We start from the raw sequence: 18,669 nt of genomic DNA on the forward strand, positions 1-18,669 counted from the left end.
AGAACACCTCTTCAATATGCTTTGTGATGTGTTACCATTTAATGCCATGATTAGCAAAAGTGTTACTTGAACTGATCCCTTAAACTTACACTTAAGCTGGGCGGTGGTGGCGCACGCCTTTAATCCCAGCACTTGGGAGACAGAGGCAGGCGGATCTCTGTGAGTTTGAGGCCAGCCTGGGCTACAGAGTGAGTTCCAGGAAAGGCTCCAAAGTTACAGAGAAACCCTATCTCAAAATAAAAATAAAAATAAAATAAAAAAAACTTACACTTAAAAAAGTAGAGAAAATTGTTTAAAGTAGGCACCACTAAAAAAAAATACCACTTCTTGTGCTACAAGTTAAGAACTACAAGTAACTTGTGTCTTTGTCTTTTTAGCTAACTCTTGGGTTAGGAAGTATGTACTAACAATCTCGTATCTTAATTCATTGATGAGCCATGTTACTACAGTCACAAAAATACACCAAGTATCTCCAACCAAACTGGCAATTAAAAAGATCAGAGGGATGGCTGAGTGGTTAAGAATGCTGGCTGTTCTTCCAGGGGACCAGGTTTGATTCCCAGTACCCATGTGGCAGTTCACAACCGTCTCTAACTCCAGTTCCAAGAATCTTTTGGCTTCTGAAAGTACCAGGTATGCACTTGGTGCACATACATACAAGCAAAGCACCCGCACACATAAAATAATAACGAAATAATTAAAAAGAAAAGAGTCACAAACACATAATTTTAAAGTTTACTTTAAAATGTAAATATCTCCCAGTATTTAACAGGTAAAGAAAATAGCATATTGATTTTGTGGTTGTTATATTTTTATTTTCCAAGTAATACTGATTAAAAATATTTACACACCTACTTTTAAGTCCACAGTTTAGCACTCTTATTTGTATGGCTTTAAAAGTTATAGCACAAAATCTTTACATTAAGGATTGGGGGAAAAGATTCCATTCAAAACAAAGCCTGATATATTATATACATACTTTTCCTCTGTACTTTATTTTAAATACATTAATTTTAAAATGATGCTCATCTAACTGTTTTTTTCATCTGGTGGTAAAATATTAGTGCAACTTCTCATCAAAATAAAGTTTACCACAGATGTAAATGAATTTTTCCAATTGAAAATGGCCCTTCAGCTGCCGTTAAATGAAAAATTCTCAATGTAACTTAAAGGAAAAAGAATTGGTAGTTGTCCTTAAGCAAAAAACACCAAGTATCAGAGCAGTTTATACTGCTCCTTAAAACACACTTTCAGAGAAGCAGAGGTGTTTTACCGAAGGAGTTTTGTTGGTTTTGAAAAGGCACAAGGGTGGTTTTTTTGTTTGTTTGTTTGTTTTTTAAAACATTCTAGGAATTCTGCCACTACCATTTGTTTTGGAGACAGCATTTGCAACCACTGGACAGACAAGAAGGTTGTTCAAAATAAAGCCAGCCAGACCCCAATGTTAACTGCACAGTAACAATGCACGTCCCTCATGCAGCCTGTGTTGCCTACATTACATACTCGATTTCCTAACATGCATTAGAATACAAAGAGATGTATTCTAATGGTTTTATGTATGGTTTTATAAGATGCAAAGAATTTAAGGGAGGACATGACCTGGGGAAGAGAATACGGAGACCCTTACCACAATGAAAATAGATGCATTCGTACCCAACTATATAATAAGAATATAATTCATTTAAGTTACCAGAAATATACTTCTCAAAGCTTTCACTCATTATGAGAAATATTCCCTCTCTGTGGCATTAACTGGAAGGAAGGACATCAGTCTGTTTCCATAGAAACAGTTCAGCACAACAGGAAATAGTATAACTTTGGTCCACTTATCTGATAGCTTAAGGTCACACTGCCCATCAGTTTACCCCACATGTAAATTTAAAAATAATTGTTCTTTCATTCTAAAACTGGCACAGACGTCCTGTCATCCTCTGCTTCTCCAGCTTGGGAACACTCTCCTGGGGTGGTCTCTAGCCCCTCAGCATCTTCGGAATCTTCCATGGCAGCCTCAGCAGCATCTGCATGGCTAGGCTCGCTCTCCTCTTGGCTCATGATTTCGGGGGTCATGTGATCCAAGTCAGCTTCTAGAAGCTCAGTTTGTACTTCAACTGGCATCTGGTTTACCCGTTCAACATGCAGCTCCTCCACATGCACCTCTGTGCCTTCTTCAGTCTGAATCCGACCCACTTCCAGATAACTCACTTGGACCTGCTCTGGAAGCTCACTCATGTGTGAATCGTGCACTTGGCCGTCCTGGAGCAGATCTGGATGGACCTGTTCCACAGTTACTTGTGCTGAATCCACCTGGACCTGAAGCAGCGGTAATACATGCACCTTCCCAACTTGTTCTATAATAGTCATTGACGTCACTGGTTCAGTCTGTACATGTGTTTCCACTGAAAGAACCTCTTCAGTCACTATACGCTCTGAAATATTGTGAGCATCACTAAGATGCCTCCTTAATTCATTTCCTTGCATAAACCACAAGTCACATAGAGTACAATGGTTGGGTTTATCTCCAGTGTGAATTACCAAGTGATCTTTGAACTGGTCCCAGCTGTTAAACACACTGTTACAGACCTGAAATCACCAAATAGAGGATGTTAATAATACTTATACCAAACTGAAGTAAATGTGAATACATTATCCTCCATCAAAACAATACTAAGGCGTTGAAGTTAGCTAAGTGAAGAACCTGCCAAGCACAAACACAAACAAGGCACTACACCAGCTCTAATCCTGAGCATTGATAAACAATGACCAAAAAGAAAAAAACCCACAAAGAATATACTACATGGGCTGAATGTATAGCTTAGTAGTAAGAGTATTTGCCTAACATACGGGATGCCCTGGGTTTAATCCGAAGTACTGAAAAACAAACAAAAAAAACCCATAAAACACTACCATCCATCCTGGTAAACTGAGTGTTACAAAAATATTCTGAATATAGTTTCCAGTGTACCTAGTGCAAAGCTATTTCACACACTTGGTTTCATTTGCTCTCTCAGCCCATACAACTAACAATTTACTAGATTCTGGAAACATTTTAGCATTGCCCCCATTAAGTATCAAATATAAAGTAACAATATCATGGTTTCTCCCACAGCTTCAAGATTTAGACCCACTACATTATTTGGGACAAAAATATACTAATCATGGAAGACACAGCTGTATCTTGTCTGCTTTCTCTGTCCCTCTCCCAGACGCTAATGGCTATTCCTATGGTTAAGAATACTAACTAACCGTGGACAGGTGAGACAGCTCAATGGCAAAGGCGTTTGCCACCAAGTCTGAGTTTCACCTCCGGAACCCACAGGGTGCACAGAGGATAAACTCCTGCAAATTGTCCTCTGACCTTCAAGCACTGCAGCATGTGTGCCCACTGCCAATAAGTAAATAAATAGAAACACCCAAACCAATTATTCCCAAAAACAGGTGTAGTGGCACATGCCTGCGCATGAGAAGATTGTAATTCAAGGTCATCCTTGCTACATAGTGAGTTTGAGGCCAGCCTGGGCTATGACAGACTGTCTTTAAACCTGGGCATCCGTAAGCACTACTGTAGTTTCAGACTGCTATTTAGGACAATTGTTATTAACACTGATCTAGGGTTTAATAAAAACAAACAACAAAAATATTCTAATAACCTGCCAGGTGGTGATGGCACACGCCTTTAATCCCAGCACTCGGGAGGCAGTGGCAGGCAGATCTCAGAGAGTTCAAGGCCAGCCTGATCTACAGAATGAGTTCCAGGACAGCTAGAGCTGTCACAGAGAAACTCTGTCTCAAAAAAAAAGAAAACATGCCCCCCACCCAAATTCTAATAACCCATACAAAGTAAATAGCTTTTTATTTATTCCCAAGTCTTTCCAAGGTTCTATGTGCTGATGATACTCCGAGTTGCATGGTGATTCACCACTGCACTGTAGTATCCAAAGTGCATTTACTGCACCTAACCTACCAGACACTACAGTAACACAAACAGGCATGTCCAACCCTTTGACACTGCACTGTCACCTACAAAGTTCACATTCAGGAGCTGTGCAAGTTAAAAATAAAACAAAAAAACCCTCCGTGTCGAAGAATTTTACAATTTTGTTTTTGTCCGTATTCATAGCTGTTCTGAAGCCACACAATGGAGTCAGCCAGAGTATCTGTTTTGTTTACTACCATAACTGCATGGTTAACCGGAAGCCGAGGCTTGCTGCTGCCCGGTGTCGTAAGAGAACGTTCTACTGGGCATCACTGATTCAGGAAAAGGTCAGATTTCAAAATCCCAAGAGGGGTTTTTTCTATTGAACACAAAATGCTCTCTGCACTACTATCAAATCAGGAACGTCTAAGTCACCCTTGTGAGCCAAGGACTATTTACTCTGCACTTCTAAGAACTGCACACTAGTTCCTTTTGTGAGAACAAAATACACCCACACATACCTGGCATTCGTAAAGCTTCTTCCTTCCCTTTTTTGCCCCTACTCCAGTTTGGCATGCAGTGAGGTGACATTTGAGAGTGCTATTTCTAGCAAACCGCTCATGACAATTTGAACATTCAAAAGGTTTTTCACCTATTGTAAGAAAAAAAAAAAAAAACATTGATATATTGGGAATATCAGCAAACCCAAGTATAAGAGTTCATCATTTTGGTTATTAATTTTTTTCTTTTTCTTTTGCAGTGCTGGGGACTGAATCACAGGTTTCATGCATGCCAGAAAAATGACCTACCACTGATGCACAGCTGTGGCTAACTTTAAGGTCCTAGTCATCGTCTTCTTTGAAACAGGGTCTCTATTATGTATCTCTGGCTGTCCTGGAACTCGCTCTGTAGACCATGCTGACCTCCAATTCAGAGATGCACCTGCCTCTGCTCCCAAGTGCTGGGATTAAAGGTGTGTAGGTGTGTACCCCTATACCCAGCTCATCTTCATCTTTGTGCATGCGTGCGTGCGTGCGTGCGTGTTTGGTGAAGGGCAAGATTTCCCATGTATACCAGCTGACCTCAAACTCTTATGGTCATTCTTCTGAGTGTGCCTCTGCCTCTCCAGTGCTGAGATTGTAGGCAGGAGCCACCATACATGGGTTTCCTTTTCCCTTTTCTTTTCTTTTTTTAAATAGTCTCACTGTGCTCCCCATGCTGGAATTAAACTTAAAATCTTCCGCCTTAGCCCTCGAGTGCTACAACTATAGGCATGAGTGACATGCCTGACTTAATTAACACATCCTTAAGAAGAGGAACACAATTTATAACTCGTGCTTTAGCACACTTGAAATTATTTTTCCTTAGACAAAAATCATGATCAATCTCTGCTTTATGGAAACAGAATTATCTTTTCCCTAAGATTTTTTTTTTCCTTTTTTGCACTTACCATGTACCTGATCACACTTTAGGTGATGACAATAAAAAAATAAAGACATGAATGCACAGAGCCATAGTCTCAGTACTTAGGAGAGGCTGAGACACAAGATTCTGAGTCTGAGACAAAATCAGGCAAATTCGGGCAACAGGCACTGAAGCACGGTGGTGACTGCCTTTAATCCTGGCACCAGGAGGCTGAGAGGGTAAGTTCTGGGCCAATAAGGGCTACATAGTGAGACTCTGTCTCTAACAAAACTAAAAACAAACAAAAGAATAAGCGGCTGTTTTGAACATTTTCATAAATTCAAAGCACTACAGACTTACTAAAAAAGAGGGTGCTGAGGGATAATGCTGCAGCAGCAGGGTAAAGCGGGGCAACGCTGCCTGGAGCAGAAGGAGCCAAGGAAAGGCCTTTCAGAGCACCCAAGCAGAGCACCGCAGAGACGAGCAAGGAGGGAGTAACTAACTAGGACTCCCGAGTCCCAGGCTCAGCATGCCACCTGGTATCAAGAACCGAGAGTGCAGGCGTTCAGATGAAGTTTGTAGTGGGGATGCAGGAAAAGAGCATGAATTTAGTTTGTTTGCAGAGTAGCACAAAGCCCTGGGTTTAATCCTCAGCACCATAAACTGGGTGTGAAGCACACCTGTTATCTCAGTACTTGGGAGGTGGAGGCAGTTATATCTGAAGTACCAGGTCATCCTGGACAATATATTTATTGAATTCAAGGCCACATGAAACAGAGGCTAGAGATGGCTCAGCAGCTGCTCTTCCAGAGGATCCAAGCTTGGTTCCCAGCACACACATAGCAGCTCACAAACATTTGTTGACTCCAGTTCCAGATCTGATGCCTTCTAGTCTCTGTGTGCACAGAATTATATGCAGGCAAAACTTCCATTTTAAGCCGGGAGGTGGTGGCGCACGCCTTTACTCCCAGCACTTGGGAGGCAGAGGCAGGCAGATCTCTGTGAGTTCAAGGCCAGCCCGGTCTACAGAGCTAGTCCAGGACAGGCTCCAAAGCTACAGAGAGAAACCCTGTCTCGAAAAACCAAAAATAAATAAATAAATAAATAATAAAATAAAAATAATAAATAAATAAATAAAAAAAGAAATAGAATTTTAAAAGGCACTCAAAACAGAGATTCCCAAGAGGTAGTTGTATAGACAAATCTGAAGCCAAATACAGAATGGACTGATATATAGATAAAGGGGTCATTTTCAGTGGCAATGAATACTCCTAAGATGGATCAAAATTCTCAGCGTGTTATATAATTACACAATCCTGAGTAGGCTCACAGAAACCGCAAGTTAAGACAGCAGGTAGATGAGCTAACAGTGGAAAGGGAACTTCCAAATGATACCAAGGAAACTTAGAGTAGTCGGTGGTACAGTGGGACCGGGGCCAGGCTTAGCCAGAATGGAGGGGTTAATGAGAAGCACCACAATAAGAACAGTACAGAGTTCTTTCAAGAAAGCCTACAAGTAGGGTTGAGGATGAGGCTCAGTGGTAGAGTGCTTGTTTAGCATGTACAAGGCCCTGGGTTCAATTTCCAGAAACATACATACACATACTCACTCTTTAAAAAGTGGGGGGGTGGGGGTGGGGATGGGGGGGAGACGGACTGGAAGAGATTTCTAATCAACAAGAAATCACCACCTGTTGACTTTCTGTGGGAGAAGGCAAGGGAAGAGGAAAGAAGGGTTGGAATAAAGATAGACATGGTTCAAACTGTAAGATTCAGCACTGGTCTTTGAAGAAAAAGCAAGGTGTTGGAGGCATGGGTAAAAAGAGCTGTGCTAACTCAAGAGTGGAGGGAAGGGTCTTGAATACACAGCAGGAATCTGGAGAAGCAATAGGAAAAAGACATCAGACAAGACACTACCTTACTTAAGGTCTGAGATGCATTTTCTCCAGCACTTCTCGCTAACAAGGATAAAACACGCGGAGGCCGTTTGTAAATACAAGTAGAATCCTTCTATGCAGGAAAAGATATGACACGGTTCACGTTAGGACGAAGTCAGAAACATGATAAGCTGGTGGGGAAGGAGAGCTGAAGGGTTGGAGTTGAAGGGACAAGAATTGTCAAGAGGACAGGGATTCAAAGACAGCGCGGTGTTTGCAGAGGACAGAACCAGGACATCAGAGGCTTCGCTACCCCTGCAACGAAGACCTTTTGGATATGACCAAAATACTCAAGTTGACTGACACAAGTTACCAAGTCACATGTTCTTCTCCCAATAAAATACAGCTTTTGAAGTTTACACATGATGAAAATATTAGGTAACACGTAATTGTCTAGAATTAATGTTAATATACGAACTCTTTTTAATTCAAGAAACATTAAGATATATGCTCAACAGAATGATTATATTTTATTAGTGTATAATTTTTCACTACCAATGCAATCTATAAGCATAGGCTGTAATGGCCTTTTAGAAAAGACAATGTGAGGAGCTTAGGAAGATGGCTCAGTAAAGTGCCAGCAGTGCGAGCCAGAAGTCCTGAGTTTGGAGCCCCAGCACTGACCTAAGAACCCAGCTGTGGTAAAGCACAGCTGTAACTCCAGCCCTGGAGGTGATATGGTAGTAGAGTGGACACAGGTAGCTCCCTGGAGCAGCCAGCCAGTGGGGGAGCTTCAGGGTCAGTGAGAGACTGTCTCAAAATTAAGGTGGATAAAGACACCTGAAGTTGATCTCTGGCTTCCACAGCACATATACACAGAAGTGCACTTACTCAATGTATGTAACATCCATAAACCCATGCCGACATATACATATGCTAAACACACACACACACACACACACACACAGTGTACACATGTATGCAGAGAGGGAAAGAGGGAGGGAGGGAGGGAAGGGAGGGAAAAAAAGGCAATCTGATGTTTGCCAAGACTTCTTTAGCCGGGCAATTCTGTTCTTAAAAATTAAATTACATAGGCCAGCAAGCCGGCTCAGCACTTGCTGCTAAGACTGCTAAACTTGAGTTCAACCCCTGGAACCCACACAGTAGAAGGAAGGAACCGAGTCCCCAAGGTTGTTCTTTGATCCCACACTCATGTGGTGGCGAGTGCATACAATACATGCAATAAAAAGCCTTTAAAAGTACATCACATGAGCATGTGTATGAAGAGAAATGTACAAGGATGTCTGCAATGTCACATTTGGTAAACTCTAGCAAAAACCTTGTGTTTACTCAGAGCTACAGTGACATGTACTAAAATAGCATGTAGTCACAGCAAAAAAAAAAAAAAAAAAACCAACTGAATCCTTCTAAGTGTTTCATTTGCAATCCCAGAACTTGGGAGGCTGAGGCAAAAGGATCAGCTGGGCTACTTAATGAGAACTTGCTTTAAAAAAAAAAAAAAAAAAAAAAAGAGCGTGAGTCTAAATGAAAGGTATGAACTGCTGCTTGCTCTTTTTTCCCAGAAGTGTGTGCTTACAGTCACTTGATAATGCAAGGAATATGCCTGAAGGTTAGAGGCAAACCCTCTCCACCACTGACCTACTGACCCTGCCCTGCCCAATGGTAGTGCTAGGTGCTTTGTATGCATGACCAAGCAATGCTCTCCAGCTAAGTTATCCCTCTGAGCCAGTAGCTACTTTTTAAGAGATCTATCCTAAGTAGGAATGAATCATTTTCCACTGCATGCCACTTGAGCTGTTTCTATTAAATAATTAGTTTAATAAGCCTGGTGAAATCTAGAAACAGCCAGATGACTTTTCTTGGGGGGATGGGGGGAGAGGGGTCTGAGACAAGGTTTCTCTGTGTAGCCCTGGCTGTCCTGAAACTCGTTCTGTAGACCAGGCTGGGTCTTGCTGCTAAGCACTTGCTCTCTAACTCAGAGATCCACCTGCCTCTGCCTCCCGAGTGCTAGGATTAAATACGTGTGCCACCACTGCCTGGCTTTTTTTTTTTTTAAAGACATGTAGACTATTAGTCTTCAGAGTGCTTCCACCCTCCTCTGTCAGGTCTGTGGGAAGTGTACGAAAAGAAAGGGGCCTCAATATAAAGTGACCCACCATGTTCATCAAACTGGTAATTGTCAAGACTGTAGCCAGAATTCAACTGCGATTTTTGTTTTCTGATTCTCCTTGGAAAGTAGGGAACAACTACTTAAAAACATGCTGAAGTCACCTCAAGGTTCCTTTTCCAAATATATGTCTGTCAAAAGGATCTGGTACTGTCCTTCAGCCCTCACTATCTCTCATCAAATCCTGTGGACCCTGGCAAGTCTATGAACGCAAACCTCTGCCCCCTTCCACTCCTGCCGCCGCTACCAGTTTCCCATTCTTTAGACTCTCCAAAGGATTTCCTCGTCAGAGCCAGCAGGCTTCATTTCCCATCAATCTACGGTGCCAGTCACTGCTCTAAAACAGAAATCTGACCCTTCTGCTTCCACACTGACGCCTACCAGGCAAAGCTCAGTTTGTTTCTGTACTAAATGAACCTACAGTGAGCATATGGCTCTAGAATTTATAACTATAAAGCTAACTAGGTTACTTGTTATCTCACATCCTCTCGAGAGACAGAGAACCTAAGTTCTTAGCCCTATACCCACGGATGAAGTCCCTTCTCAGTGCCCACTTTGGGGCCGGGGGCCTAGCAGTCTCTTGGCACGCCTTTGCTTTGACCGACTCTAGCCATCCTCCTACCTAGTGAGGCCACAACCGGCGTTCCTGTTTCCCTCTAGGACCGGGTCTTCTTTGGCTTGAAAACCCTTTTCCACACTACTTTTCCTGTGAGTCATCATCACTGGAGCTGGATCTTGAGGAACAACCTGTTTTCTGAATCTGATTCCTCAACTTCAATTAGTGTACTACAAGTGACTTTGGGCAGTGAGACAGCTATTTAAAAAAAGGAAGAAAGAAATCAACACTGGTACCAAAGATTCTGAATGGTACATGTACCTATATTCTATTTCAGTATCAACACTCCAGGTCTTACTCATTAAATGTAACGAGACTTGGGCACAACTGTCTAGACTATATGGGGTTGAGAGTATCACTGGTAGCAGGCCCCGTGCTTGACTAAGGAAATCTAGCAAGGAATGCTTGGGGAGTTAAAACAAGGACAAGGGATCCAATGTGTGGGGGAGCGGAGAAACGACACCGAACTATGGTGGCCAAAGAAAGACTTCCTGGGACCTCTTCTAGAGTGGCACAGCTCTTAGAACAAGGAGCACGCCTCACACTAGGAGACACCTTGGCTATCTACTAGTCCTGACATATTTGCCATTTAGAGAGGTAGAGGGTGACAGACACAGGACTATCTTTTTCTGGCTCAAGAATATATTATTACTACTGGAAGTAAAGTGCCTACTGCAGATATATGTGTGTACCCCCCCCACACACACCATGTACAAAGCCAGGAATGGCAGTGTGGGTACATAACCCCAGCATCTGGCTAGGAGTGAGGAGAGAGCGTAGATCCCTGAAGCTTTGCTGACTTGATTAACCTCAGGTGCAGTGAGACTGCCTCCAAAAATAAAGTTGAAAAGCAATATTGAGAAAAGACTCATCCAGCTCTGGCTTCCACACACGCAGGTGCACACCAGGCGTGCCCACATGCCCACGAAACACCTGCAGAATGCAGCACACACTCCCAAGACAATTAAATATATGCCCCCAAGAAGGAAAAATATATATAAAAATGTTAAGATTGCTTATAAATGTCTATCTATATAACATATTAACATGGGAAACAAAAATAGAATAAAGTCCTAACTATAGTTAGGATTTAATAATTCATGGTACTTAGCAAATAAACTTTCTTTTTTCCCCTTTGGTTTTTTGAGACAGGGTTTCTCTGTGTAGCTTTGCACCTTTCCTGGATCTCACTCTGTAGACCAGGCTGGCCCCGAACTCACAAAGATCCGCCTGCCTCCCGAGTGCTGGGATTAAAGGCGTGCGCCACCACCGCCTGGCACTTTTTTACATATTTCTTTGAAGAATATAAAAAAGGGCAAGACATACAAGAGTGACAGTCATCTTCAAGGTTTAGCACTGATTTGCATGGAAAACATCAAATATTTCAAGAAATGGGCATGTACGTACCCTGCTCATCAGAAAACACAGGGAAAAACAGGATTCAGACTTCAAGTATTTAAAGTATTTGCTAATTACCTGTATGTTTTCGAAGGTGCTCTTTAAAGTGTCCAAAGTGGTCAAACTGTTTGTCACAGTACTGGCATATGTGAATTTTTTTCCCAGTTCTTTGCTTCTTACTCACCCCACCTTCTTCAAGGTGGTAACAGCTGAGGTGCTGTTTCCACGCACTCTCTCGGAGATACCTTTTATTGCATATTTCACACTTGAAACTCTCAGTGGAGTGTGATTTCATGTGTTCCTTAAAATGGTAAAACAATTTAAACGAACGGTTACATTTCTCACAATGGAACAAGTCCTTCACATGTGACAGCTGAAGTTCCACAATTTCAATACCTTCTACCTGTTTGCTTATGGGGTCAGATGCACAGTCATCTTCACTAATCTGTCCTTTGCTTTCACCTTGGCGGTACTTGCTGGTAATGTCCGCCAACAGTGCTAGAGCGGACTCATCCGAGGAGCCTGTGCTCTGTATGTACTTTATCGACTGCTTAGCAGCAGCCACCTCCTCCAGAGGTTCCACACTTTCGTCTTCTACTTCAATTGTGCCTTCCGCAATCTCCACCTCAATCTCCACAGGTTCTGACTCTGCAGATGGCAGTGATTCAGTGATAACATTCGAAGTTTCTGCAATCTTTCTTTTTTTGGCCTCATTTTTTCCCGTGGTATTTTCCTCTAATGGAGCTGAGTTTTCTTTGTTCCTGAAATACATAAAGTAAGGGCTTTTAAAAAAAGAAAGAAAAAAAATTTTAAAAATAAAAATTTTAAAAAAACTATATAAAATCATAGAAGACTTCTTTGGAAAAAAATTAAATTTATATGGAAGGTAGAAAACAAAATTGGGCAGCCTATACTGATCAATTTCAAGACTTCCTAAAAGCTGTATTAAGTCCATGATACTGGTCAAAGTATAGATATGCACAGGTTAACAGAACAAAGTCCAAAAACAGACAAATATTTATGAAATTAACTTCTGGAAAAAAATTGTTCCAAGTAACTCAATGGTCAAAGACACTCTTTTAAAAGTGGTGGTGTTGGACTATCTGGTATGTATATTAGAAAATAAGCATCAACTTTTAAACTCGTACCATTTATAAACAATAACTCTAAAAGGATCACAGGTTAAAATGTAAGAACTAAAGTTACTGAATTTCTAGAAAACAAGGGAAAAAGTCTTAGCCACAGGCCCACCAACCTCTGCCTCCCCACTGCCAATCTCTATGTTATGTTAAAGTACATGAAAGCCTGAGATACAGTATTGTGACAACAGGACATCCAATGTCCAGGGTGTGCTCTTTAAAAAGAAACCACTGCAAATCAAACCTGTAACAAGCCAGAAGGCATCATCAATCTGTTATCCTAATCTAGAAAACAACATGGAGGGATGCTCAATCAGAAGCCCCCCAAAACCTGAAACAGACGATTTCAGGAGTATCCACCTTCCTGCTGACTGAGGTGTTTACATGGGCTGAAAACACCAATGGCTGGGCAAGGAACATGCAGCTTCTAGGATGCTTGAAACCGAATGAAAATGTGCCTTGCTTATGGCAGTCTGTCACCGTCCCCTCTGTCTCCACCTTCTCTCTTCCCCTCTATCCTGATTTCAGCTGCTTTAAGGAAAAACAAAATTCAAGGTGGAGCAAAAATCTCTTCACACACATGGAGACTAGTTGGAAGTTGGAAGGAACTCGGGCAAAGGGAGGCAGTCTCTAGTCAAAGATTTGCTGTTTTAGACTTAAGCCCCTAGTCACAGCTACAAGCTACAATTCCCCTGCAAAGAAGAAATTAGCATGCTGCTGGTCACATTAGGAAAGTGATACCCAACCTGTGGAAAGCTGAAGTCCTCCAGTCTGAAAGCCTCATTTCGTATTGACTCAACCAGACTTTGTGACTGATATGGTAAGAAGTGTCCAACAAGTCTCTTTGGTCAGTCAAGAAGAAATGCTTACTCTGACAAAGCAGTTGGCTTTCTGTTGCAGGTGCTCAGCCTCAACGGCATCTATGAAAGCCAAAATAGACAGAGCGACGACACTTGGTAGGCTGTCCTCATAGCTCTGGCCAACATTCCTCAGGACTTACCCTGCTGTATTTTTACTGACACACAGGCTGTTGCCAGTGCTTAACTATCTGGTGAGCTAACTTAAAAGGGACGGCCCACCGAAGACACCTACTTCCAAAGCTGCAATCACAGGGAACAGAGAGTGGTTTCGGAAACTTCCCGAGTTACTCATTTAGAGTTCCACAATAATGGCTGTCCTCTAATAAGGCTAACTGCCATCAGTTGGTGAAAGCAGCCTGTTACACAAGCAAGCCTGCTTTGCCCAGGCTGTCATTGTTACATCAAGAGCCAACACTCTGAATGCGTTAATACATTCATCGTCACAAACTGGCCTTCGTAAAAGACGCCCTTTCTGATGTAGACTTCATGCCTGACTTCTGCCACCTCCTAAGAGACTGTCATACTGTGAAGATGTATGTGGCTTCACACAGGATGCTGCTACTTACACACCGACACTGATCTGGGAGCTGTGTGGTGGCTTCACCCTAATCATCTTTTCGGGTTATTTATTCTTCTGCTGCTCCAGTCTGACCAGCTGCTTCAAGGCCTCAGGACTGTGGTCCATGAACATCATGTCTGGCTTCCTGGACTCGCTACAGGCTGAAAATGCTACTTTTTTTTTTTTTTTTTTTTTTTTTTTATAACAAAAGCACTACAGTCACTGGATAATGGGAAGGTATTGGTCTCATGCTTCCTACCTCCACAGACACTGATACGCAAACGGTTACAACAACCTCCTCAAACATTGATTCAAAAGGATTCCCCACTCTACTTCCCTCACCTCCTCCTTGTCCAAATATCTGAGTAAGGCAGGCTGGTCATCAAGGTCAGCTGTCCCCACAAAGGGGTCACCTCTTCTCAGCTGCTTCCTGAGTAATGAGGACGACAAAAAGGATGGGAAGCTTATGTAAACCTAATTAGAAAATGTAGGATTCTGCCCTGAATATTCTTTGACATCATTTTTTCCCCAATAGCAACTCTGGAACAAAGTAGGTATCTCTTTCAGGAGGTAGTCAAATATGGGCTTAAAGGATTAAAACTTGATCTAGTTTAGTCATCTGGATTCTCTTATTAGAATGACACCATCTTCTGTCATAATAAAACCCACTGGACCAAGCAGCTCATTTGTAATGGCATGCGTGAGGCCAAGTGGGAAAACATAACGGTTCTCTAAATTTTTATCTCAATAAAAATGCTCTTGAAACATTTCCTGTGCAAATTCTGGGTAGGAGCAGATGACTAAAGACTAGAAAAGAGTTAAGTTACAGCTGCTATACTAAGACATTAATTTTGGGGGTGGAGGGAAAGCAGGAATCCCAGGGCCTGGAGACAGTATTTTACATCCCAGGAGGTATGTGGGAGGTAGGACCATTAAATCTTTCAGAACCTGGGACCGAGACATGGACAACTGCCACTCAGTTGTTATTCAGGTGTCTGTGATCAATAAGAATGAATGACTAATCTGACTGATTGCCTTTTAGTCAGCCTTCCAAAAACTACAGCGAGAGTCAAACATTCTCTCTGAACTGCAGGCAATGTCAACCTGTGTCCCTAATGAAGGCGGCCTTCAATCTGTAAGTACAAGGTAGGCAGATGATGATTACTCAAATTCTGTTAATAGTAGTCTTAAATAAGCCTAACATGAGAAAAACTGAATGGATTAGGTAGGTCAATGTCCCTACTGGTAGATTATCAGAGTGACTAATGATAAAGAGTAATTATGAGGAAAATTACCAGAAGCCAAGATAATACAGAAACAAGAATATTATTGTGAAATAACTTTTCATGGATCTCTCTATAAACAAAGACACAGACAACTCTTTATTTTGGATCTGTTTAAAAGGTTGTTTATATATACAACAGTTTGAAAACAAAGTCTGTCCTGTTTCAGAGTGTAGGGTAGATAAAGATAACGTTTAACCACAGTATCAATGAATTTCAAAACTAATGAAATTAGGTAAGTGTGTACCTACCACATATGTATATAAAATTCTAGAAAATGTTAATGAGCTATGGTAGCAGTAGAGTGGTATGATCATTGAGACTGGGAAAGGAGGACTGGATTACAAATTGAAGACACAACAAAGTGCGCCATATTCATTAACTTGATAGTGATCATGGTTTTGAGTATGTTAAAACTGCATACTTTAAAATATTTACTTACGCGGCAGAGAGATGACTCAGCGGTTAAGAGCACTGACTGCTTTCCCAGAGGACCCGTGTTCAATTCCCAGCACCTACATGACAGCTCACAACTGTCTGTAACTAATTCCAGGGGATCTGACACCCTCACATAGACATACATGCAGGCAAAAACACTAACACACATAAAAATAAAAAATAAAAAAACAACAAAATTTACTTACAGTTTTTATTACATGTATTCATTTCATTTTATGTAATATTTTGCCTACATGTATGTATGTATACCATATGTATGCAGTGTTTGCACAGGTCAGAAGAGGGAAACATATCTCCTGAAATGTTGTTCCTAGAATGTTCCTGGAATGAAAGGGATGGTTGTGAACGTGGGTGCTGGGCACTGAACCCAGATGCTCTGCAAGAGCAGCAAGTGCTCTTAATCACTGAGCCATTTCTCTAGGCCCTAAATCTTTCCTTTTTATATTTTATGTGTTGTCTACATTTATGTCTGTGTGCCACACATGCCTGGCTTGTGTCCACAGAAGCCAGAAGAGGGCATCAGACACCCTGGAACTTGAGTTACAAATGAGTGTGAGTCACCATGTAGGTGCTAGGAATCAAACCTGGGTCCTTTGGAAAAACTCAGTGCTCTTGACCTTCAGTCACCTCTCCAGTACCTTCAAACTACATGCTTTAAATAAGGTTTAATATTTAAAGAAGTAGCAAAACTTCAAAACCAGGGCTAATGAGATGGCTCAACTGGTTAAGGGGTGCTTGCTGCCAAACCTGATGACCTGAGTTTCAGCCCCAGGACCCACACAAGCAAAGAAACAGCCATCTACTCCATTTGTGCTGTGGCACATGCATACCCACATACACACAAACGTAATTAATCAATGTGGTAACTAAAAAGTTCTAAAAACATTCAAACCACAGAACTTATACACATTCATACTCTTTCAGAGGCGTTAGCAAGCTCTGACCTAAGTACAACTAACGTAAGCAAGGCTTTATTAAAACAGCCACCTCGTTCATTTACATACTTCATGCATAACACAGTATAAGATATTAATTATTTTTCTCTAAAAATGTTTGTCAGAAGCAGGGCGGTGGTGGCGCACGCCTTTAATCCCAGCACTCGGGAGGCAGAGCCACGTGGATCTCTGTGAGTTCGAGGCCAGCCTGGTCTACGGAGCGAGATCCAGGAAAGGCGCAAAGCTACACAGAGAAACCCTGTCTCAGAAAAAAAAAAGGAGTTTGCCGGGCTGGCAAGATGGCTTAGTGGATAAAGGCACTTGCTGGGCAAGCCTGAGGACCTCAGTTTGATCCCCAGAACCCCCATGTAAAGATGGAGAGAGAAAATCAACTCCACAACGTTGTCCTCTGACCTGTCAGAGGCTCGGAGGGTTAAGAGAATTTGCCATCAAACCTGACCACCTGAGCCTGATCCTGGGAATGCGTATGATAAAAGGAGAGAACAGACTCCTGCAAGCTGCCCTCTAACTTGCAAACATATGTACCCCATCATATACAGACAAAATATAGGGGCCAGAGAGATGGATCGGTGGTTAGAGGTACCTGCTAACAAGCTATATGACTTACATTTGATTCTGGGAACCCATGTGGTGGTAAGTATGCCTCCCAATAACGAAGAAATATTTTAAAATGTTCACAAAGTTTTTAAGTAATCCTTAACAATTCTCAGTGTACTGGTAAGGACTCAACAAAACTGCAGTTCCTTGTGTACCAGGAGAGCTGCTGTTTCCAAAGGTGAAAGCACACACACTAAACTTCAAGCGTGGATGAGGTGCCAGGGTCTTGGTGGTGCACGCCTTTAATCCCAGCATTTAGGAGGTAGAGGGAGATAGATCTCTGTGAGATTGAAGCCAGCCTGGGCTACACAAAGAAATCCTGCCTCGAAAAGCAAAAAGACAAACAAAAATATTTACTGAGACACATTATCATGCCCAGCAGCATTGCTCTAACACTGAAAAAATAATCCAAATGTCATGCTATCATTTCCTCTATGAACTCCTATTAGGCAATGAAAATGAATGCAAAAACATTACAACATAGACAAACCTCTGAAATGCAATACTAAATGACAAAGAGCAAACAAAGACTAAATGCTGCAGAAGCCCATTCATATGGCATGAATAAAGTAGTAACTCAAGCAATGACTTATCAGACTAGTGGGTGCCTGCAGGTCAGAATCGAGATCGACTATAGTCATTAAGCCTGATGATAGAGATGCTTCTTAATCTTGCTGTGACAATGGCTACACCACTACACATAACTGCTAAAATCCAAACTCCATGGCCAGGTATGGGAGATACACCTTTAATCCCAGCATTCAGGAGGCAGAGGCAAACGATCTCTTATGAGTTTGAAGCTAGTCTAGTCTACACAGTGATCTCTAGGACAGCCAGAGGCACAAAAAAAAAGACCTGTCTCAAAAACACCAGAGAGAAAGAGAAAGAGAAAGAGAAAGAGAGAGAAAGAGAGAGAGAGAGAGAGAGAGAGAGAACACAAACCAACCCAACTCTGTGATCAAGATGAGCAAATGGGTACTATATGTAAATTACACATCAAGAGGAAGAATGATAAAATCCATGGCAACTGCACTTCCCTATTGAGTTTTAATAAATAGCAATGATGGTATTCCAACAATGTAAAATACGGCCTTAGTGTCTAGTTCTCAGTATCAAAATTTATACTATATTCCAAAAATAGTTCCTTTCCTGTAAATGTTAAAAGAACTGTATATACCTCCGTCTGCAAAACAAAAAAAAAACAAAAACACAAACACCCATCAATTGTTCTAAGAAGTAAATTTAACCAAAATTAAACTTTAATTCTTAAATTGTCTAGCACATTAAACTTACATATTTAAGTTTAATGTAAAGTCCTCTGTTTTTGAAGCACTGAAGACTTGCCTGCCAAATCTGTCACCCATGAAGTACGTACTTAGCTACTAATTTATACTCCTCTTCCAGGTGACAAACACTTGTT

General features: G+C 41.6%; 1 protein-coding gene across 6 annotated transcripts in view; it reads right to left on the reverse strand.

The window, feature by feature from the left end:
- Positions 1–721: 721 nt before the first annotated feature.
- The window catches only part of Znf131 (zinc finger protein 131), a 35,532-nt gene continuing 17,584 nt past the window's right edge, over positions 722–18,669 (reverse strand). For 3 of the 6 annotated variants that reach the window (XM_052743343.1, XM_052743344.1, XM_052743345.1), the window contains exons 5-7: positions 11,475–12,157; positions 4,435–4,565; positions 722–2,580 (exon numbers count right to left, since the gene is read on the reverse strand). In XM_052743343.1, coding sequence (XP_052599303.1) covers positions 1,897–2,580; positions 4,435–4,565; positions 11,475–12,157 — 1,498 coding nt within the window. In that variant the 3' untranslated portion in view covers positions 722–1,896. Of the gene's footprint in view, positions 2,581–4,434; positions 4,566–11,474; positions 12,158–13,281; positions 13,456–14,296; positions 14,385–18,669 lie in introns of all 6 variants that reach the window. The other 3 variants (XM_052743346.1, XM_052743348.1, XM_052743347.1) reach the window with 3 other exon arrangements.

This window comes from Peromyscus californicus, unplaced genomic scaffold, assembly GCF_007827085.1.
Source record: "Peromyscus californicus insignis strain IS unplaced genomic scaffold, ASM782708v3 Scaffold_18__1_contigs__length_77618521, whole genome shotgun sequence".
NCBI lineage: Eukaryota > Metazoa > Chordata > Mammalia > Rodentia > Cricetidae > Peromyscus > Peromyscus californicus.